We start from the raw sequence: 23,728 nt of genomic DNA on the forward strand, positions 1-23,728 counted from the left end.
AGAAGTATCGCGCTTTCCAACACAACCCGTGTCCAAGAATACCCCGACCTCCACAAGCGCTTCACTTGTAACAAAACTGCAAAACAAAAAGTTTTTACTCATCTAAGGCAACATATCCTCGAGAAATAAATAGTTTTGACAGGTTAATTCAGCATCCCACAAAAAATTCTCTCAGATTATAACCCGCACAAACTACCTGCACCGATTAGTGGCCGCCTCCACCATCTTTAGTTAGTAACGAATTTTCAAAATTCTGGTTTCCCGTGCTAACGAAAGGGCAAGGAAACATTTTAAACAAAACTTAGCTGTTTTATTGATTTTGTATATTTATAATACACTGAAAGAAATGGTGCTAGTAAAATCAACAAATCGGTTCTGTTGTTCTTGACTTAACGGAGATTCGGTGAAATTGATGGAATTATGGTTAATTCGACCGACTTCTTTGTCAAGCGAACAAATTTGTTCAGTCATTTCAACAAGAGAGAAATTGTCGCTCTTAAGTTAACAAAATTCTGTAAAATTGACAGATTCCTAATCAATCTAACTGATTTTTTGTTAACACAACTGATCTTACAGGTCATTTCAACAGCGAACAACAGTCAATGCATGAGCAAATTTCAAAGAGAATTTTACGCTCACTGTGCTCTCTACTTTGAACTTATATATGCTGTGTACTATATGTATGCACATATTTACGTATGTATATGGCGGCCGCCGTGGTGTGATGGTAGCGTGCTCCGCCTACCACACCGAAGACCCTGGATTCACACCCCGGGCAAAGCAACATACAAATTTTAGAAATAAGGTTTCTTCAATTAGAAGAAAATTTTCCTAAGCGGAGTCACTCCTCGGCACTGTTCGGCAAGCACTCCGAGTGTATTTCTGCCATGAAAAGATCTCAGTGAAAACTCATCTGCCTTGCAAATGCCACAACATAGGTACTTTCGTACAAAGCTGTCGCAACAACTTTTTTTGTTCATTTGACTACTTAAACGGTCAATTACGAATCAACGATTTGTGCGCAGTTGATTCAACATCTTGTTGCGATGGATAAAAATTTACAGAAATTTCGACCATATTTTTGTTTATGTTACCAGTCTTTTTCTTTCAGTGTAGATTTTGGCGATTCGCTCTACAAAATATTGACAATTATTGATTTAACTGGAAGTTGATCAACCTTTGTGTGTATGTGTGATTAAGTACATTTTTTTTACAACAGAATTTTCACTCATGTAAATTAAGTTTTAATTCTTTGTTAATGTTCATCTTGCTATAAAATTTCTTTAGCTGACTAATTTTGATGACTCCCAGTGGTTTATCATACATACTACTATTAAGTAGTAATTCAATTAGGCATTATTAAATAAATTTTAAATAAGCAAATAATAAAGGCAAATCGAATGACTCAAAATCGAGAACAACTGTCTCAGAAATTGTATGTTTGCATGCACGACTGCAAAAATATACAAACATACAAACATATTTATTTCATTACTTATCCATGTAATATATGGTATTTTGTTATTTTTTTCTTTTACTTTTATTTATCAAGTCGATGTTAAATTTAGTTCATAATCAAATTAGCCACACATTAGTAAGCGACTGTTATTTATACCTTTCATGAAAATTACCATATTAAATTTTTCACGAATCTCAAAATTGTAAGTCCTTTAAGGAAAAGAGATAGACTCACCAAAAAGTATACTGAAATAATCAGAATGACGAGCTAAGTTTATGTAGCCATGTTGGTCTGTTGGTCTATGCATCTGTGTGTTTAAACGCAAACTAGCCCCTCAAATTTGAGATATCTTGATAAAATTTGGCAAGCGGGTATATTTAGGTGTCCGATTAGACATTTGTCGGAACCGGTCGGATATTTCGGAAAAGAGGCTTTTAGTAATTTATTTCTCATTTTATCAATTGAAGCTTCAAACTTCACCATCTGTTTTCGTATATTGCACATATTGTCTTCTAAAAAAATCGAAGAGATCGGTCCTATATATAGCATATATCACCCACAACCTATTGTTCAGATAATAATCTTTCCGAGATTTCTGCCCCTTTTAAGAGCTATAAGCTGCAAATTACACCAAATGCTTACGTATAGGGCTTTCATCGTTGTCTGGAAAAATTGTATAAATTGGTCGTATATATAGCCATACTCCATATAAAGATAAGGAGCTTTTCGTAATTTCTGTCCCATTTTAAAAGCTAGACGCTTTAAAATTCATAAAATACTTACGTATAAAAAAAAAAATAAATGTAAGGCGCGATAACCTCCGAAGAGATCTAAAGCCGAGCTTCTCTTCCAATTTGCGTCGTCCTCCTCTTGATTTTCCCTACAAATTGGCCGGACGGGACCTACATGTTTTATGCCGACTCTGAACGGCATCATCCACTGAGATATTTTCATGACAGAAATACACTCCGAGCGAGGGGCGACCCCGCTTAGAAAAATTGTCTTCTAATTGAAAAACCTTATTTCTAAAATTTTGATGTTGCTTTGCCCGGAGTGTGAATCCAGGGCATACGGTGTGGTAGGCGGAGCACGCTACCATCACACCACGGCGGCCGCCGTTCAGATAAGTAATTCATGGTGTTAGCTATCTCATGCAGACAACAAGAAACGTGAAACTTAAAGTGAGGTTTAGTGATCTCTTTTTATATCCCGCTGTGCTTGTACACAGGATATTATAACATTGATTGGATAACGGTTGGTTATATAGGGTATAAAGAAATGGAGATAAGATACATATATGTATACTTCCATATATCAAAATCATCAGTATTGAAGCCCGTCTGTCCGTCCGTCCATTAACACGATAACTTGAGCGAATATTGAGATATCTACGCGCTTATCTGAACTCAGAATAGATTGGTATGGCGAAATTGGACGATATCCGCGCCCACTTTTTCGATATTGAAAATTTAGAAAAATGGAAAAAATGAGATAATACCAAAACGAATACTGGTAGGTATGTTTTTGTGACGCAAAATATGAATTCCAAAAATTTTGGAATATGATCGTGGCACCAGAAGGAGAAAATTTGGAAGTTTAACACCGTTAAATATATTACATTGAAACTTGGCAGACACACAAAATCGGTTACAGACCACGCGCACTTTTCCTAAAGGTCTAACCTTAACGAAGTTTGCAATAACTCTATGGAATTTAAATACGTTTGGTTCATATTCTATCTCAGTTGTGGTATGGTTGAGCTAAGAACAAACCTGAAAAACGTTTTTTTGTTACTTTTTCCAAAATACTTTTAATGTCATAAGTCGAACAAAAATCTCCCAATCCAAACAAAATTTGGCATACAATTTTTTTTTTGTAGCTACAACTGTTAAACTGCATTTTTACGCGCTCAACTTCAGTATTGGTAGCTTCTATATCCTTTTTGTTCTTTTGAACGAAAATGAGTTCAGAATACAACCATATACATACATATGTATGTATTATTGCGCAGTCTTATAACACTATTAACCACACAAAGCAAACAACCACAGCGTTTCAAGTGCACAGCTGGATATGTAAAGTTCTGTTTTACTCGAACTTAGACTTTCTAACTTGTTTAACTTATATTTGTAGAAAAAGTCGCTTATGTACATCTGTTCTCTGTATATTACACATCTTATATAGCCGATTATTAGGACATTATAAATGGAATCGGATTATTGCTCAGCTTCATTCGTGAAGGATACAGCACACAGCCGAATACAGTTACGTCCTTACCTGGTTTTACTTATATTAAGTTATTTACAAATGGACACTAAACATGTACGTACTAAATAGCTTTAATATCATGTTTTCGGTGGGTTATCTGAGATCTTGGTAAGAGCCATTAAGGAATGACTAGATTTGTTGAAAATTTCCGTTTAGTTGCTTATTTCATACTATTTGTATACAAATAGATATTTATTATTTCTGTATTTGGGTATTCATATTTAAGAATAAGTATTTACTCGTTTGCCGACGGTATTGCAGATTATATGAATATGACCAATTAAAAATGTGTAGAGCACACAACTGCTTCAGAACATTATTCTTGGAAGCACAAAGCGAGGTCAAGTCTTCCTTTACTTCTACCTCCCAAACCATGGAAGATCTGCTATTTCATCTTCAGTAGAATAGGAATACTTTCTCGATCAGAGTGTGGATGAAGGCTTACGTAATGGACGTAGCAAGCGTAACAGTTGGGCTGTTATTCTTTGCACTAAGTACATATCTGAGTGAACTTTCTTTCTTCGACGACAGTGTGTTCTTCGTTCGGCTTCCAATACCTACTTTTTTTTGCTTCTTCATCGTAACTAATTATATAAACATGAATGCTCTGTGTGATATTTGTTGTTGCAGAAACGTCAATACATTAACAGCGGCATTTTTAACCCTTGGCCGAATATGAATACTAGACTGGGTCGATTTTTTAACTGTTATCGCGCCATCAATCCTTCGATAGGATTTGGGCTCAGGAAAAAAAAGTTCCACTACGCATACCCAAAAAAATAATTTTCGTGCCTGCGAAATTTCACTTTTTTTTTTTTGAATTTTTTTAGTAGGTCATGAAAAAAACCTTAAGAATCAAAGTCGAAAAAAGTCAAAAAAATGCAATTTCACAGGCTCGAAAATTATTTTTTTGGGTATGCGTAATGGAACTTTTTTTCCTGAGCCCAAATACTATCGAAAAATCGATTACGCGATATCGGTTAACTTTCGTCCATACAAATCGACCCACCCTAATGAATACGGCTCTTTAGGAGAAAGAGAGTATTTACTTTTGTTTGTTAAGAGCAAGTGGTAGCACTAGGTTTCGAACCCAAAACCTTGGCAAAAGTGTCCCACTCTACACACTATGACGCCGCAGTCACCTCCATAATAAAGCTTTGATGGTGCGATATTTTGGTGTGATCATCAATGGAGCGTTCACATTTCCATAAGAACCAAGAGGATAAAAAAATAAAAGGAAACTTTTTCATTTACTGATCCCTTTAACGCCTGCATCCAAGAAGATGCCTTCCTTCGGTCGTGGAAACGTCAAGGACTGGTAATTTTGCTGAAACCTGGTAAGATGCCCGACCAGCCATCGGATTCGTAAGAAACGATTCTAGAGCATATTATTACTGAGCACCAGGGTATGCTGTAACCCTGGAAAACCCAGATGGCTTGCCAAATAATCAGTTTGGATTTCGAAAATCATGATCCACGCTAGATGAAATACAAGTATTTGTTAACAAAGCTTGTGAAGTCACAGCCGGAGGTTAAAACTAAAGGAAGCTATGTACAATGATCACTTTGCATATTAGAAATGCTTTTATCACCGGAAACTGGATGCAGCTAATGACAGTGATACGAAACTTTGGCACACCTGCTCACCTACGCACAATAATTGGTAGCTATTTTAGCGACAGGGTACTACACTTTAACAGGGGTGAGCGACCAAGGAAGCACAATACCGCCGACGGCGTCCCTCAAGGATCTGTCATAGGGTCAACGCTATGCAATACGATGTGTGACGGTGTGCTAAAGATCGACCTTTCCAGAGGCACGTCAATTGTCGGTTATGTGGATGTTGTTGCCGTCATGACGATGGCCCAGAAACTGGATATGCTCCAAGCATTATGTAATGACGCCATAGGAATAATGAGGGAATTGCTGATGAATATGGGACTGGAGATGGCTAGCAATAAGACAAAAGTGGTGTTGGTGAGCTCTTAGCGGACTGTGGATGAGTTAGTTCTTACCATCGCAGACTACATAATAAATTCAAATATTTGGGAGTAAAGATTGACTCAAAACTAACTTTTAGAGAGTAGTTCAATTCGGTGAGAGAGAAAGTTTCTAAAGTTAGTGGAACCCTTATGTGAATAATTTCTAACATCGGCGTGCCAGTCCATGCTACCCGTCAGCTAGTTACCAAAATCACCAGCTCTATAATACTATGTGCATCACCAGCGTGACGCTGATCTTAAGTGATCCACCAAAAAGGTATACTAGCAACCGACCGATTTACTACTATACGACTAGCAAGTGCTTATAGGAAAGACGGTGTCCGATAACGTTTTATCTCGGAGAATCCGAGTAGATCTAATGTCAAGTGAAATGGCGGTTCTGCATGACATTGTAATAAAGCGACCATTTAAAAACGCCAAGAAAAGAGCATGATCACGAACAAGTTAGGTGGCAAGAACGGTGGGAGCAGTTGAAGATGAATGGTGAAAGGGAGCTGGATCTTCACGTCTGTTGGGAATATAGCGAAATTGTATGAGCGGTAGCTACCGCCTCACGTTGATAGTGACTGCGCACGGTGGTTTTAAGAAGTATTAGTACAAGCGTAGGATAGCGGAGAATTCTTTCTGTTCACGCTCACAGAACACGTAATGTTTCATTGCTCTTGTTTACGTGGGAAAGACTCACTCACTATACACACAGCTTTGAGGAGGAAGCTTAAATAAGAAATTTAGTTCCCCTAATTCAGTAACAATAATTTTCCTCTACTAAAAGTTCCGATTATTACAGGAATGCTACTACAGATTTGTATAGATCACCATATCTCAAAAAAAAAAAAACGAAAGAATGAATGTCACCCACGTTTGAATAACGCCCTATTTCAGAATTAGTTCAAAAACGCCCTATCTCAGTATACGGTTGTTTCAAAAACACCCTGAGCTCAAATTCAATATATTTTGAAATTAGCAGGGACGTGCTGTGATAGGGCGTTCTTCGACCATGTACTTAGATAGGGCGTTTTTAAACAAACGCTGAAAAAGGCGTTATGCCAAACTTTTCTTAGATAGGGCGTTATCGAACGGCAGCCAAGTTAGGGTGAAGTTCCACTCAGCAGTCAAAATGATGAATAAGAAAGTCTAAAGAGTCAACAACTTACTTTAAAAGTTAAAAATTCACAAAAATTTAAAATAAAGTTTCTAAATGCTATTCAAGGCGAATCTATACCACGTGGTGGCAAAGCGAATTCAACCCAATTCGCAGTGCAGAAGAATTGCAAGCCAAAAGAAAATTTTCATTTAATTCGATTAACTGACAACTTTTTTTTTTGTACCAAGCCGTTGTATGTGAAATAATCAAGAAGCAACAATCAGCTGAGATAACAACACCTGGTACTGAATTCGCTTTGATACTATTCAGCTAAAAACGACAATTCCCAAATTCACAGCAAGAAAAAAATTTACACGATTTTGATTATCCCAAACACTGTATTCAAAGTGAAACGCAAAAAAAATTTGATGGAAAACAAAGCAAGCAACGTTCTAGTTTTTCAAAACAAAATTAAAATTTCAATTTTAAATTTCTATGAAATTTTTTTAAATCGCATGTGTGTGTGTGTGTTTAAATGGATGCGTATGCACGATTATCCGTTTTAAAATTTGACTTAACGCACAAATCGATTTGATTAAATTTTTAATACACAGTAGTTAGACGTTAAGCTATAAAGCCAAGTGGCATTTGTTTAAATTTTAAGCAAAAATATTCATATTATATTATTAACTTACCATTTTCGCCGTGATGTCTGCCACTTTAAATCCCTTCTGGTGCGTACTGCGCGCAAAATTGTTGTAGTAATGTTTTAACCCCCGGTAATGTTGTAGTAATGTAGTAAATTGTTGTAAACGCTGCTTTTGGAGACACAAATTTATGAAGAAATTTCGAAAAAATGTCTCAATTTTCTTTGTAAATTACACAAATTAAAGTCACACACTTTTTTTAAGAGTTCTTTATTAATTAACAAATCGTAGACAAATTTTATTTATTTTATGCTGCATAAAATTCATAGCATGTCTAGTTAATTTCTATTCAATTTTTTAGTAATGTTTTGCAAGCTAAAGTTGTTTCCTTCTTTTGCTGTTAACAAAGTTGTTTCAGCGGGATGGATTACAGTTTTAGTTTATGCTTTAATTTTTATTATTATATATTTGGTTGTTGTTTTATTGTGTTTTTTTTTTTTTTGTATATTTTTGTGTTGTTTTCCTTTGTGTTTCTTTAGTATTTGCTTATATTTTTTTATTATATTATTTTTTGTTTATATTGCTATTTTCATTTATGTATTTATTATAACTGTAATTGTTCTTTTAACTTTTATTTAAAATATTTTTTGTTCTTTTCTTAAATTTCTTATTCCATGTTTTGTATATCCTGCATTTTGGTTTTTTGTTCGTCTTTCACTTTTAGTAATTCATTGCTCCTTTAGTAATGAATTTTTATTTAAAATCTGTCTACAGTATTTGTTGGTAAATGTACTATTTGAATGTTGAACTTTATTTTTTTTACTTCAGTGTTGTTTCCGTTCTTTTTTTCTCTTCAGCAGTAATTAAATGTCGTAATTGATAGTTTTTTAGTACACAACAATAATTTTTTTTTTTGCAGTTTCGCAGTTTTTATGTTTATTTTAAATGCATTTGTATGTATGATTGTATTTTTTCCATATAGTTTATATATAAGTACTTAAATTAATGCTTGTCTATCTGAAACTATTGCATTGCCGAATTTTATTAGTATTGTGAATGTTCCATCGTCACGGGTGGGACAATTATATATATGCAATATTTCATCTTTTTTGAAGCATTCTCATAAAATCAGCTGGATATTTTAGGTTCTAAAAGATAGGTTGAGACATTTAACATTGAATTGGTACTGTTATGTACAAACGATACGGGAGTTCAGAATTTTGTGTATTTGGTATTGGAAATGTTGTTTTTAGCAAATGAAAAATACGGATCGTGAACTACATTTTTTTGTTTTCAGTTTTTTCTATTCCAAATGGAAAAAATACACTACGGTTTTTGATCTTGCGTATATGTATGTCATGATGTAGCAAATGCACAGCTTTATAATTTTTCGACGTTTTGTGTAATAATACTACACCAGTTTGCGAATACAATGATGCTGGACCATTTACACAAAATCCTGAACTCACCTAATAAGTTTTATAATCTCAAGGGTGGGACAAAAAACAGGCGCTATCCATTAGTGAAGTTATATATTATAAAACTCTGTAAATATATGGAAGTAGGTTGTTTTGTTTAAATTCGTTTAGATATACATACATACGGACCTTTAGGGAATGCAATCACGTGAAAGTAAGAAAATGTTGTTAAATGTTTTTATTGCAATAACGTTAAACGTATGTAAGTATCACGGATGGGACAGTATTTGTCACTGGTGGGACACGTTCGATTTAAAAGCTTTCAATGAACTTATTTAGAGTAAATAAAGTATTCCTTAGATTTTCAACATGGTTGGTGTCATCGAATCATTTCAGGAACTAAAAAAATGTAACTTATTATTAAGAATTCATGAGCTTAACACCGGCTTTTAATAATTGAATATTCAGTTTCATCATGTGATTCGCTGTTCGAATCTCGGTGAAACCTTTAATAACTTTACGAAATTGCCTGAATTCGTGGCGATTTTCGAAATAGTACTATCGCCAATAAATGATTCTTTCTTTCTTTTCAGTTTCTCTTAGAAAAAACATAATAATTGAATATTCAATTATTATAAGCCGGTGTTAAGCTCATGAATTCTTAATAATAAGTATAAATTGAACACACCATTAAAACAAACAAACATAAAATAAAAAATTTAATTTACGAAAACTTTTATGAATTTTCGTTTTCTTAGGCTTTGACTTTAATTCAAGGGGCCTGAAGAAATCTACTTCGTAAATGTCGTATTTTGATTAGAATTTCTACTACATGTAATCATTTGATATCTCTGTTAGGATTATAAGGCGTACTAGCATTTCCTACCCACTGCAACAACTATTTCTGCGTACTTGTTACGGGTGGGACATACATACTTCATTGTTGAATAATTCGAAAACAATTTCGAAGAAGTCAAAACTGCAGTATTGGATATTTTTGAAACGAGTTTGCAGCATTGTATAACAAATATGAAATAAGAAAACGATTTGGACAATTTAGAATAACAACTTTCGATATATTTTGTCACGCGTGGGCACATAGCTAATACCGTTTGATAGTGTTATAATAAGAATATAGAGCTTTAATAAAATGGTATTTAAATCAGCTTTATTATTACGGTAGTTGTTTTTCCAATAAATCACTCGTTTGGTGAATTATAAATTGTTTGACAGCTTATTCAAAACAAGCTGTTTCATTCAACCTATTTGAAATAGTTAAATCAGCTTTTTATTTTAAGAGAAAAAAAAAATATTAAAAATACGTTTAGGCCCACTTGCAGAACGGCAAGTTATTTTTTTAGCTCAGAGTTAATTAAAAAAATTTGTCAAAAATTTATGAGCTCAACCATTTATGTCAGAATGACTCTAAGTTAAAAAGATGACTTGCCGTTCTGCAAGTGGGCCTTAGAGATTAAATTTAATATTTTTAGGTTGATTGAAGATATTTACAACATTAGTATCCACACTGTTTCCAGGTTTTATAAGAAAAATTATCTCTGCACCAAGGTTCACTTTCTCATGGAATCTCCCACTGGTATTATATGTACATATATGTACAATACTCGTATGTATTTGTTTTTTTTTTTTGTGCAATAAATAAAAAATAAATGTAAGGCGCGAATAACCTCCGAACAGATTTTCGGGCGAACTTCTCTTCCAATTTGCGTCGTGCTCCATTTTTAATTTTTCCTACAAATTATCGGGATGGTATCTACTTGTTTTATGCCAACTCCGAACGGCATAGAAAATGTTCCTCTAATTGAAAAACCGTGTTTCTTAAATTTTGATGCTGTTTTGCCCAGGGCGTGAACTCAGGATCTTCAGTGTGGTAGGCGGAGCACGCAAACATCACACCACGGTTGTCGCCAAGAGGGAATGGTATTGCATCAAGGAAATAGATAAGTCCTTGTTGAGATTTGCGCTCATGAAATATTCTGAATTAAACCCGGAGAACTTAAGCTTGAGTTTTTATTTCACAAAACCTATCAAGAAATATTGATTTAATAATCAACCACATTTGAAGGAGTTAAAAACGAATGAAAACGGAGTGCTAATTCGTGGCGAGCATCGATACAAAAAAATTAATTTGGCGGTTGAAAAGGTCATTCAATCTAATTTTTCATAATACTGATTCTCAGAAAGGGCGTCTAATTTGGTAAACTATCCTTTTCTTTTACTAAGATAACATCGTTCAAATCTTTTTTGGCTGAACTCGCCAGCTTTTCTGAACTTTTCAATATGTTTCAATATGTTGAAATATTATTATATGCAACTAAGGGCTTAGAAGTTTGGACGCGCAGAAACTTTGAACCATACGTAAACATTCTAGATGAGTTTCGTTACTCTGCAAATATTCGGATAGAACTCCATACCTAAGTTATCGGTCGTTTCAGACGTTGTAAAATTCCACCCCGCTTCTTAGTTACTTTCTTTACACAACTGAAAAACCAGACGAAACATGCGTATGACTCAAAGTCTGAAGGGACGCTCATGGAGTTGTAGCATTATTTGTTATAAAAATATAAATTTTTCATATTAACATATTGAAACGCCACCATTTCCCCACCTACGCTTATTCACATTGCTGCAGAATTATATATCAACTTGCAACTTGTTGATGCAACATGTTGACAATGATTCGTTTAACATTTCTGCCGCTAGGACAAGTTGAAGTTTGTTCAGCAAAATATATCTGTACGAAGTTTCCTATCAGAAAAATATCGTGGTTACGCTGTTGTAAAGTTGGTGTTGAAACCCGTCATTTAGTTTTTACGACCATCACAACAAGGCAAATGCATTCATATCGGAATCTTAGATGAGCTCACAATTAGCAGAACTGCTCCAATTTAGTGATTATTTTTGACTCTGTTATGAATCTAAATGTATGTATGCTAGGGGTAGAATTCGCTATAAATTAGGTTACCAACGAGTTGTGGATTTAAGTTGAAAGATGAAGGCTAAGTTATTGTCCCTAAGAATGAAAAGGCAGCGTCAAATAGCACGCAGAAAATAAATTGGAAATGTTAGTACAGAAAGAAAAATGACACTAATGATGGTACAACTCTGTAACCGGTTTGTCTCTAAACCTAAGGGATGGCGGAAAATCATTTTAATATATATACATCAATCAAAATGGAAATTTCGGTACCAATAGAGATAGTATCTTCTTTTAAATTTTATGAGCTGTTCAAATGTGAGGTAACACATAAAGTGCAAATATCTTTTGTTCAGTGATTTAAAAGTTCTGTTCTTAGAATAAACAAAAATACCGTTGTTGGTGAGAACAAAGCCAGCACTTATTTTAAAAAAAGGAATACTTTTACACCTAACTCCAGATTTTAAGAATTGTCTTCGAAATTCTGAGTAATCAATTTTTGTATACTCGAGTAAACCTACTATCTAAGGGCACTCCCGCAAAAAGTGTATTCAATATTTTTCTTACACTGTGCAGTTTTTGCAACATTTTTTTTATTTATTTTTAATTTTTTAAATGCATTATCTCTTTTGCTTTTTTCGTAATAATGTATGCAGTTGATTTAATTCAATATAGTTATGTATGTATATATGTTTTTCACTTATTCATGAAATTCACAATTCATGTATTACAGTTTCAATCTTTGTAACAATCATGATGAAATTAATATTCAGGTGTTCCCATCCCGTCTACGTTTTTCCTTATTCTGACAAGCTCGGCATGCATAATTTAGAGGGTTTTCTATTATACAGAACTGCCTTTGAGTTCTACTACCACCGTAGTAGATTTTACTTTACGTTTAGAAATATTATAACTATATAAGCCGTTACTAGAATTGTTCAGCCAAAAAGAGTAACGTAACATTGTATGCCCTAACATAATATAGACACAATTTTGCAGAAAACTAATTTATTTGAAGAATTTGTACGAAAAATTAGGCAATCCAAATTTATTACTTTTGAAATACAAGTAAATACGGGCATTTATAGCTGCCGAAAAAGTGAGGTTATGTTGTTCACATCACCTTTATTATTACATCATGGTAGCAATTTGTATGGCACTTTTTTCGATTTTTTCAGTTTTTATTTTTTGTATTATTTTTTTAACTTTAAGTGTTTTTGTTTATATCTAACTTAAGCTTTAATTTTACTTACATTTTTAAAATATAAACTATTTGACACAATAATCACTTTTTTAAATCTCTAAATAATTAATAATCTTTTAATGCTCTTCAAAAAATTTGTTTTTCTTACAATTTAAAAATTTATTTTTGGCACATTTTGTTCATTTTGCAATATTTTATAAAAATTTTAGTATTTTTTTTAATTGTGAAAATATTTTTTCGTTATGAAAAAAGTTTATGTTATTCAAAATTTTATGTTTTGGTGCAAAATACGATTCAATGTATATATTTCCTTTTGGATAATTTTTTTTTGGTTCTTAAATTTTGAAATAGGTAAATGCCTTCTTCTTACACTTCTGTTTATATGTACTTTGTTTTAAAGTTAGCTTAAATTCACGCACTTCACTCTTTTTATAAATAACTCCGTTTCCGGTATTTAATTCCGTTGTTATTTTTAACAAAATTCAATGCGACGCTTTTGCAAATTAATATTAATCACAATACCATGCCCATATGAGAAAAAACACAAATTTTCAAACAAAATCACAACAAAAAGTTAACATCCAAACAATTTGGAAAATGAAACATCTTCACACCAACATCTTTTGAATTAACTTCATTTCGCTTAAAAGATGTAAACTATTATATTGTATATATCACTGTTAAAACGTTCTTGCCGCTATTATATTTTTTTATTATTATTATTTTGCTCTTTGTTGTTTTTAGTTTTAATTGCTAATCGAGTATTTACCGCTTAGCTGCTTATTGCGCTGCTGCCGCTTGCACGTTTAGTCAATGACTAAGGGCGCGCAATTCAAAAAATTTTTAAATTCAACACAACAACCAAAAACTAATAAAATCAATTTCACACACAGATTCACGCACACATACACAAACATGCATTCATACTCACGTGCTAACGTACAAACACAACATGACTTACCCTAAAACGTGCATTCATACACAAACACACATGCATATGTACTTCACTCATACACTCACAAGCTTCGCCTTCCGCTCAGCAGCACCAGCCAACAATTCTTAATAGCAGAGGCAATGCTAACTTCTTATAATAAAATGTTGCCATTGAGCGGGCAGTTAAATGAGCGTTTTACACTAGCGTCACATTAAAAGAGAGCCACTAAATAAAATCAAGCAACGATTTGAGTGGGAAACTGTAGCATATGTTTATACATAGCGAAGTACTTGCAACAACAGCAGCCAGAAAGCAGAAAGCCAAACCAGGCAGCCAATTGGTGTGGAGTAGAGACTAGAAACTGTAGAACATGTAGGCAGCGTACTGATGTTTGAATGTAAGGCACATTAACGGCGGCAGTAGTAAGAAAAATAAAAGAATATGTTAAGACATTGTTTATCACAGCAACTTATAGCTGATGATGTACAGTGGTATGTGATAGGCAAAGTAATAGTTAAAAAACAAATCATGATCGTGTCAGACTTCTTCTGATTTTTGTCATTGTATTTCCAGTCATTCCACCGGCTGCTTTTATTCCAGTACCCCTTATATTTGATGTGCAAAGATCCTTTCCCAATATTTAAGAGAAGAAAAGAACACAAATATATGGAATTTTGATATTAAGAAAGATAGAGATAATTATGACGAACATACATAATAATGTGCCGATGATAACGTTGATGGTAATTTAGTGACGTCGAGGAAGAAGGTGAAAAATTGTACCGAACACCTGCGCGATCTTTTAGGCGACAACCAGGGTGAATTACAATGACGAAGCGAATACGAATTGAGACTCAAAACGAAAGCGAACGAAGATAAGTCTTTTCATGCTGAACAGATTTCATTTGGAACTCAAATTTGCCGCTGAGCCTTTCTGGTGAACTTTATACAAACAAAAAAACACTTAATTACTTACTTAATTGGCGTTAAGCCGGTTTTTGGACCTTCAAAAAGTCGCACCAGTCGCTTCTACCTAATACGAAGGGAATTTAAATCGTTTTCTATTCGGTGCTTTCAGCGTAAGGGGGGGTGGGGGTCTGCTTCCTCAGGCGGGCTCCGATAAGAATACCTTTTTGGCCGGAACATCATCTCTCATTCGCATAACATTACCTTGCCAGCGTAGCCGCTGTGTTTTAATTGCAGTACTATGATGAAGTCTGCATAAAGCTCGCATAGCTTACCTTTAAATCTTCTTTTGTACTTACCGTCGCCAACACTGGCCAACGAAGTATTTTACTATTTCGAAATTATGTCTGTCAACAGTGGCGTGGTTGCCACAACGCAGTGGGCTGACTTTTTGCTTGATCACAGCAGGTGCTATGTTTGCTCCTCATTCACCATCAAACCCATCTAATCCGCTTCCTTTACAGTTTTGAGTAGGTAGAGCCGCGCATCTGGTCAGGCCGATTATATGAATATCGTCAGCATAAGCCATGCAGCTAGTATAACTTTCTCCAGTATCAAATTAAAGAAATCGCACTATAGGCGTCACCATATCTGCAATCTCGTTTAGTTTCGACCGAATAGGAGAGGTCTTTCCCAGGTCTGACTGAGCTGATGGTGTTGCTCAACATCATTTTGCACAGCCGTATAAGTTTTACGGAGTAAGCAAATTCAGAGATAACGGCATATCGGCATCTCCTTTTCGTACTGTCGAGGGCGGCTTTAAAATCCAGAAAGAGGTGATATATGCCAATTGTTTTTTTGCGGTTTTTTTCTCAAGATTTTGGAAATAGTGAAAATCTGATCGATGATAGATTTACCAGGTCTGAAGCTGCACTGATAAGGTTCAGGCAGCCGAATCATGGTAAAAGTTTTGAAAAAAATATATGGCTTTTATTAATTTTAAACAAATAAACATCGATACTGCCATCGATAGGTTTGCAACTCTACAGAAATGATCGGTACAAAAACACGAAGCTCAGGTGACTTTTATGAACTCGATTCGAAAGAAATTTCTTTAAGATTAAACAGCACTCAAAACGTTCATCATACGTAGGAGTTTAAAAATTGGATTGACTCCTTAAAACTGTAGGTATATAAAGAAAATACTTAATACACTCCTCCAAAACACGTACGAAGTAAAGCCTTATGGTAAGTTAGATTAAGTTAGGTTACATATCAGAGTCCTCGATAAAGCCTCTGAAATAGCTCGTATTACGATTTTTTCCAACTATGTGATTCTAGACCGTATAGTAATAGCTTGTACCTTTTTTAAATAGCAAAAAAGTAATAAAGTTGGCCAACAGCAGCCCTGGGGCCCCAAATATTTCAGCTCAGAATGAAGTACCCAGCCCCATATAGTAATTCAAAATTTCCTAACTATGGTCACCTTAAGTTTGCAATATTCTGGCTGAGTGTACCGATAATACTACCGATAACTTGCTTCTTGGACGCTATCGAAGACTATAAAAAGTTTTTTTTAATACTTTCGAAAGTTTTCGACGGTGAAACTGTCGTAGGTCTTTAAATAGTACTATATTATTTTAATAGTTTTTGGTGGTTTGCAAAAAAAAATAGATCAATGATTTTCAATAATTTCAAACAAATAAACTATCGATACTGCCATCGATAATTTTGCAACTCTACAAAAACAATCGGTACAGAATTTCGAAATTCAGGTGCCTTATTATATAACTCGATTCGAAAGAAATTTCTTTCGGATTTTAAAAAAAAATATGTGATTTGACAGCTTTCGATTCGAAATGGGTCTAAAAATTGTTAGTGTGTGGAATATGTATGGAATGAATGGATGAATCTCTTTCTGAAAGATACCACAGTTACTCTTTTATAAAAAAAATTACTTAACTTGTTGTAATGCTATTATAGCTATTATAAATTAAAAAACTCAAGCATATATGGATATACATCAAGCAAATTCAGAGCTCGTAGAAGAGGATATCCAGACTAAAACTCAATAATTTTCTCATAACAAGTTTCTAGGTAAACGAAAAAATGCCCAGCCTTAAATGGAAGCACATCTTCAAATGATACTTATTATGTAATTTTTTTTATAAATTTTTTACAATATAAAGCCAAAACATCACTTTCATCGGACAACTAGATTTGAAGTTAGGACAGATAGTTGTTCGTAATTACTGCATTTTGATCTGAAAAATTTATTTACTGCGTCTTCGTTTGAAATCTATTAGTTTTTGAGCACTTTCGTGTGAATAGCATTATAGAAGAAAAAGGTTTGGTGCCATATTGAGTCATGTGTACCATTTTTTGTCATAGTAGTACTCCAATTTGAAGCACATTGACCAGCTCCAGCTTTGCTTGTGAGAGGTCCATTAAGTAAAATTTTGGGATTTGTTGGAAAGTTCACGCCAGAAAATGTTCCCTAGAGTACTCTGATGGAGTATTCCGAGCTGAAGTTGATGTATCCGGGCGTAGGAATGTAAATTGGACTACATTTTGAGGATCAGTTATGGAATACTCATTTGTTCCTTAAATACTTCCCAAAGTACGCCTCAAATCGTATTCAATGAACTTATCGACGTACTCTACAATTTATCCTCATTCATATAACCCTAATAAAGCTTTCAACTCAAAATTTAAGAATTGTATGAAATTAGTGCGTTTTGCTATGAATGGTATTTTTAGGATTGTTTCAGAACGGTTAAATTTTGTTTTCTTACTTCTCAAAAAGATTATTAAATGGGTTTTAGCGTAGCAGCTAAAGGCTTGCACTGATATGAATGTTGGAGATTCGAGTTCAACGCTCAGCTCCCGAAAAGCTAGCTGATGAAGAAGTGAAATTCAGAAACATGTCCTAGTAACCAACGCCGTTTGTAAAAGTTACAATTTTTCTCTAATATCAATTACAAAAACCATTTTAGAAAGTAGAGTTAAATCTCATCCATAACTCAAAAAACTTAAGGGCGCACTTACTGCGTTTTGGTTTAGAGCTCAGCAAATATTGTTATCAGAGAAAATTTGTATTAACCCACTGTTCATAGCCAACGCAAGAGCGTTTGCATATCAATTTGACCGCATCTTCGGTTCATTCTTCGTTCTACAGTTGGTTCGTAAATTCATTATTCATACTCGTAGCTCGTAATTTCATACGTATTTATTAGACTGCGTTAATTTATTCTTTTTACTTTTATTATAGCTTAACCATTTGGAATACTAATTCTAATTCGCTCACACTACGCATTAGCAACAGTCCGTAGATTGCTCTCCATTCTCACAAACCTTCCATAGCAAAATTCTCTCTAATTCTCGTATTCATGTTAAACAAATTGAGTTCAACTGCTACATTTTGTAAAGTAAGATGTTACGATTACAATAGCAATATCTGTCAAGATACTTGGACGTTATGTCAAACGTATGCACGTACACATGCACAGGAAGAAATACATATGTAAATTTCGAAAAATATAATTGTAACAACAATTGTATATCGAATGCTATTGGGGAAGCAATACAAATTTGTACTCATACTTAATTCACCCCCTGATTTAACAGTGGCTATGACAGATATTAATACTAATACACACAAACAATTGGTAATCTACATTCATACATACATGCATACATAAATGCTTTTAAAAAGCAACGATTCATAATTTTAGATAGTCGCTATTGATATACTCAAATCAAAATACTTATTTGACTGTGTTGAACCATCTCACTCATACTGATACACGAATGTACTTAAAATTCGAAAATTTGCACTGTCGTGACTTCGATATTTACTTTGAACTTGTACTTGTATGTATGTATGTATCTACGTATGAAGTGATGATACTGACTAAGGAGACGTTAGAGTAGGATTAATAACAATAGCAGCAGCAAAGTATGCAATGCAACAAAAGAAAAATGAAAAAAAAAAGAAAAAGGATAAGAATTCAGTTATCATTTGGGTGCTTGGAATAAGATTTCAAGAACACAGGAGCCAGTAGGAAATGTAAGAATATTACAGGATAAATGGATGAAGGAATTATGTATTCGAGGAGCCTATATTTGAGGCAAGGCTGATAGGAAGGTTAAAAGTGTTTGTTTGTTTTACAAATACTTTCCATAAGAAATGACAATAACGCAGAGTGGTGGTAGCGTTATCGCCCACAACACCGAAAATCTCGGGCTCACGTCCCCAGAAAAGCAATATCGAATACTTCAGGAAAAGTTTTTCTAAACGGGGTCGCCTCGGTTTGGAAACACTCCGAATGTATTTCTGTCATGAAAAGCTACTAACTGAAATTAATTTTCCTTGCTGTTGCCATTCAGAGCCGGCATAAAATATGTGGGCCCGTCCCGCCAATTTGTAGGAAATATTAAAAGGAGCACGATGCAAATTGGAAGAGGAGTTCGGCCTAAATCTCCTCAGAGGTAAATCGCGACAAGTATTTATTTTATTTTACTATAAAAACTGCTAGTAGTTTTTTTTAAAACCCCCAGGTAAACAAATTAAGTAGTTCCAAGATAAGCAGAACTGTATTGTTCATAACGTCGTGATGGACGGGGCTCTGAGCACAATAGCAGAAGTTTAATAATAGGCTAGATAGTTTATATTTGCAATCTAACATCCATTTTTCGTAGTTGAAAACTCTCAACATGCAGTCCAAAATATGCGTAATTTTTCACTTACTTTAAGTTCAATTTCATAATTGTTTTTTATATTATTGAATATGTCGTCGGAATGAACGCGATTCGCAGCATCACTGAATCACATTTATTTGATTAATAATACTGTAGGAATATGTTCGAGTGATCATATTGTTGTTGTTGTTGTTTTTGTAGCAGTGATTGGCTCCATCCAATATGTGCGACCACTCACACCATTCATCAATATCCCCTAACGGAAGTCCTACGAAGACATAGCTGGACCAGTGAGAAAAGTGTGTTAAAGGCGTTGGTTGCACGTTGCAATTGAAAAGATAGTTGGTATCATGGGGCGAAACGGTACCAGCAGGACATCCATTATGTATGTCGGGGTTGATTCGGGATAGATAAGAGTTTAACCTATTACAGAATCCCGATCCAAGTTGAGGTAGAGTAACGTGCGAGGAGATTGCTTTCCTCAACTGCCAGTTCCAGGTATTTCTCTTTGAGAACGAGGCTCACCGGGCAATCTATTCCGACGCCTTTTTGTGGATGTCGCTGAGAGCCTTTTCGTGATTTTTTTCATCATACGGCTGAATTTTCAAGTGCCGGATTTCTTCATAATTCTTACGGAGATGACTTCTTAGGTTTCAGATTATTGGGTAGCCAACAGACACTGTTCTCCTTTATTTTCATATCACTGTGTAGGTGATGTTCTGGAGCCATACAAAAGAAGACATCCCGTTGCACTTCTAAGCGCGGTGTTTTGACAGGCCTGCAGTTTTCTCCAGTGTGTTTCTTTAAGGCTCGTCTTCGTATTGGGACGCATATCATGCATAATGCTATTTTTAATCTGTTCAGTCAAGATTGAGAATACCAATCGCTGCGAGAGGAGCAATTAGTTTAATAAATGCCGTTGTCCTTCTAAAATCGCAGAATACCTCGAGTACGGTTATTTACACTTGCACATACAAATTCCATATATGTAAATACATTCATACATACAAATAATGGATATTATATGAGCACTTCAATTTCCTATAGGGTATTTTCTTGCTATATTCCTCTTGCAAATACACTTTTAGGTTTTAAGACAAAATAATTCATACAGAGATGCATGGATATATACCTACATATATTTACAGATATACATATATATGTATGCATATACAAATACATATGTATATATATAAGCCTTCAATGAGCAATAAATATTCTGCAATTAATCCCCTAAAAGGAATATGAGTAATAACATAAAATCTCATATAAGATATTATATTTACCCAACATCTGCAAAAAAAAAAAAACTGGAAACGAACAAAAAAGCTACAAGTTACAAGAAGTTCCAGGTTAAAAGGAAAATAACAATCATACGTCATATTTATTGCCTTGCACTGAGTCAAGAAAAAGGGTTAAAAGGGACAATCTTAAGAAAACTGAAATATTACAACTGCACGTTATAGTACAAATGAAATACCAATGCGGTAATATTTGTGCGTGAGTATGTGAGAGGGAAATACTCGTGCAAGAGACATGAAGAACTGAATATTGCAGAGAGAAAATTCTATGAGAAAAGAAAACAAACAAACAAACAAAATACATTAATAAATGCTGAATGAATTACAAATCTAGCAGAAAATAGAACTAAGCAAAAGATTTCAACCGAGGAAGCACAATATTTTTTTGGTCGCAAGCAATAAGAGCTTAAGACGACTTAGGTTAGGTTGAACTGGCCGGTCCATGATGACCTCACATAGACTGATTGAGTCCGTAGTGTTACCAGAAGTTTCTTTTAACGAACAAACTGAAAAACCCTATCAAAAACCAGGACCTATGTTATAAAACAACTCCGTTCTCTTGGCAAACACTAGAAGCTTCCTAGGACTTAAGCCACTTGCTGCTTCTAGATCTGACACCTGTATCACTCCTAATAGCTGGAGTCTTAGCCTGGCAAGTGCAGTGCACAAGCACAGAACATGCTCGATCGTTTCCTCCTCCAACCCGCTCTTCCTACATCTGCTATCACTGACCAAGCCTAATTACAAAGGCATGTGACGCCAGAAGGCAGTGTCCAAATAGAATACCCGTCATGCGTTTACAGTCCTCTCTTTTTAATGATAGAAGCAACTTTATCAGTCTAAGGTTGTAAGACCTACACATAATCTTCGACACTTTACAGCCCCGCGCTTGAACCCACGCCTTTCCCCCTTGGTCGATCATGTGCACCTCTCCCCTTCGCTTAATCTCGCCCAGTCTAATTGGGACGTCTACGGAGCAAGCTTCAAGCGATGCGCCCTTTTTAGCTAGTTCATCCGCTTTTTCATTCCCATCTATTCCCATATGCCCTGGGACCCAATATAGATGTATGCTTCTCCCTGTCCCGATTCTCTCCAGCGACTACTTACAATCTAACACGCATTTAGATGCTGTGCTATGCGAGATTATTGCCTTAATTGCTGCTTGATTGTCAATATAAAAGTTAAGACGACTAGTATGTTTTGAACTATTTCTCATGACCTGTTTACATTTACAAAATGTCTCCTTTTCACCACTTTTTGTTTGGACATACGACGTAGGGCAGACTAAAAGATTTTTGTAGACCATGCATGATTTCTAAGGTATAAGCTAAAATATTAAATTTTTCTTAACTCGACTTAGGCTGTTATTACCTTTGACCGCAGAAATACTATTTTGCCGAGGAAGTGAATGCAGCATTGCTGTAAATGAGTAATAAGAGATACTCAAAGCACGAGTGCCAGAGATATCCATCTATATGTATATATGTAGGTATAAATGCATGTACGAGGGCTGTTTGGTATTTCGGTGACTTTTTGAATAAAAAAAATTAAGGTGCGATGAGCTCCGAAGAGGTTTTAGGCCCAACTTCTCTTCCAATTTGCGTCGTGGTCCTTATAATAGGTCCCACTTGCTTTACGCAGACTCCGTCCGGCATCTGTAAGGCAGATGAGTTTTCACTGAGAGCTTTTCATGGCAGAAATACACTCTAATTGAAAAAAACTTGTTTATAAAATTTTGATGTTACTTTACCCGGGTCGCGAAACCAGGATCTTCGGTGTGGTAGGCGGAGCACGCTACCATCACACCGCGGCGCCCGCTGACGTCAATTGTCTTGTATCGCTAGACAAATTTAAAAATTTAAACAGACTGCGTGATTTTGTTTGCCTCTTATAAACATTGAAAGCAGCCTTTTAAATTATACCAAAAAATGAACAAGACGTGCGCTCTTTTAACCTAATTCTGGATAAGATAATTCCAGCAGCAGAACTAAATCGTGATGGCACAATCTATTATAAGGGCGTACAATAGCTTTCGTATGCTGATGATAAGGCCAATAATATCAGGACTTAAAGAAGGAGCCGTTAGATCTGACTTCTCTGGATTAGATAAAAGGCAAAATAAGAAGAAGATAAAATACTTTTAAGTATTTCCTTTATATCAATGGACCAGAAGAAAAGAAAAATGTCTCTTTAAAGAAAGATATTCAAAATTTAACATAACCAATGTAATTTTTATGAGCAACAAATATATAAACGTGGAGCGCACATTGCCGTAATTAGGTAAAGATTATATCGAAAGTCTATTCATTCCACTCCACCTTTATATATTTGTTCCTTATAAAGAATTGTTCAGTGGTTATGTTAAAATTTCAATATCAATGTTTCAATGAATATCAAAGTTCAACAAGATTATGTCTCAGCTTAAAGAGACATTTTTCCATTTCAATTTATATAAAGGAAGTGCCTACAAAATTGTGTATCTTAATTTTTCCTTAATATTGCATTGTCAATGTGCCCGGAAGTAATTTCTTAATTTCAAGAGTATAGCTCTGCGGAAAGTTACTCAAATCGCGGTCTCAAGATTCCATATGTTGTAAATGGACTTTACAAATATCTCTGAATATCTCTATCACTGTTCCATCTACAAAACTCTTTTATTCTAAATACTGCTATGTAATAGAGCAGAAAGTTTCGTTCAAAGTTTCAGGGCTCTGGTTTATCGGGAAGTTATTAAAACTGGAAAGCAAAATTTCCAAGTTCGAAAGATATTTTGAATTTTCACCTCGCGAAATTTGGTTCCCTCATGTTGAATTTTCATTGAGTTCTGAAACATGTTCTTAGTTTCAAGAATCCACCTCTATGTGAAGT

At 34.7% G+C, this 23,728-nt stretch overlaps 1 protein-coding gene across 8 annotated transcripts in view; it reads right to left on the minus strand.

Moving 5' to 3' along the window:
• The window catches only part of apt (apontic), a 183,128-nt gene extending 169,302 nt beyond the window's left edge, over positions 1-13,826 (minus strand). For 3 of the 8 annotated variants that reach the window (XM_067776368.1, XM_067776361.1, XM_067776369.1), the window contains exons 1-2: positions 13,068-13,820; positions 7,510-8,609 (exon numbers count right to left, since the gene is read on the minus strand). Coding sequence is in view for 1 of the 8 variants with exons in the window: in XM_067776369.1 (XP_067632470.1) it covers positions 7,510-7,512 (3 nt within the window). In the remaining 7 variants the exon portion in view is untranslated. Of the gene's footprint in view, positions 1-7,509; positions 9,606-10,388; positions 12,828-12,869; positions 13,047-13,067 lie in introns of those variants that run through there. The other 5 variants (XM_067776363.1, XM_067776365.1, XM_067776366.1 and 2 more) reach the window with 5 other exon arrangements.
• Positions 13,827-23,728: the final 9,902 nt, after the last annotated feature.

The sequence above is a fragment of the Eurosta solidaginis genome, chromosome 3, assembly GCF_040869045.1.
Source record: "Eurosta solidaginis isolate ZX-2024a chromosome 3, ASM4086904v1, whole genome shotgun sequence".
NCBI classification, from domain to species: Eukaryota; Metazoa; Arthropoda; class Insecta; order Diptera; family Tephritidae; genus Eurosta; species Eurosta solidaginis.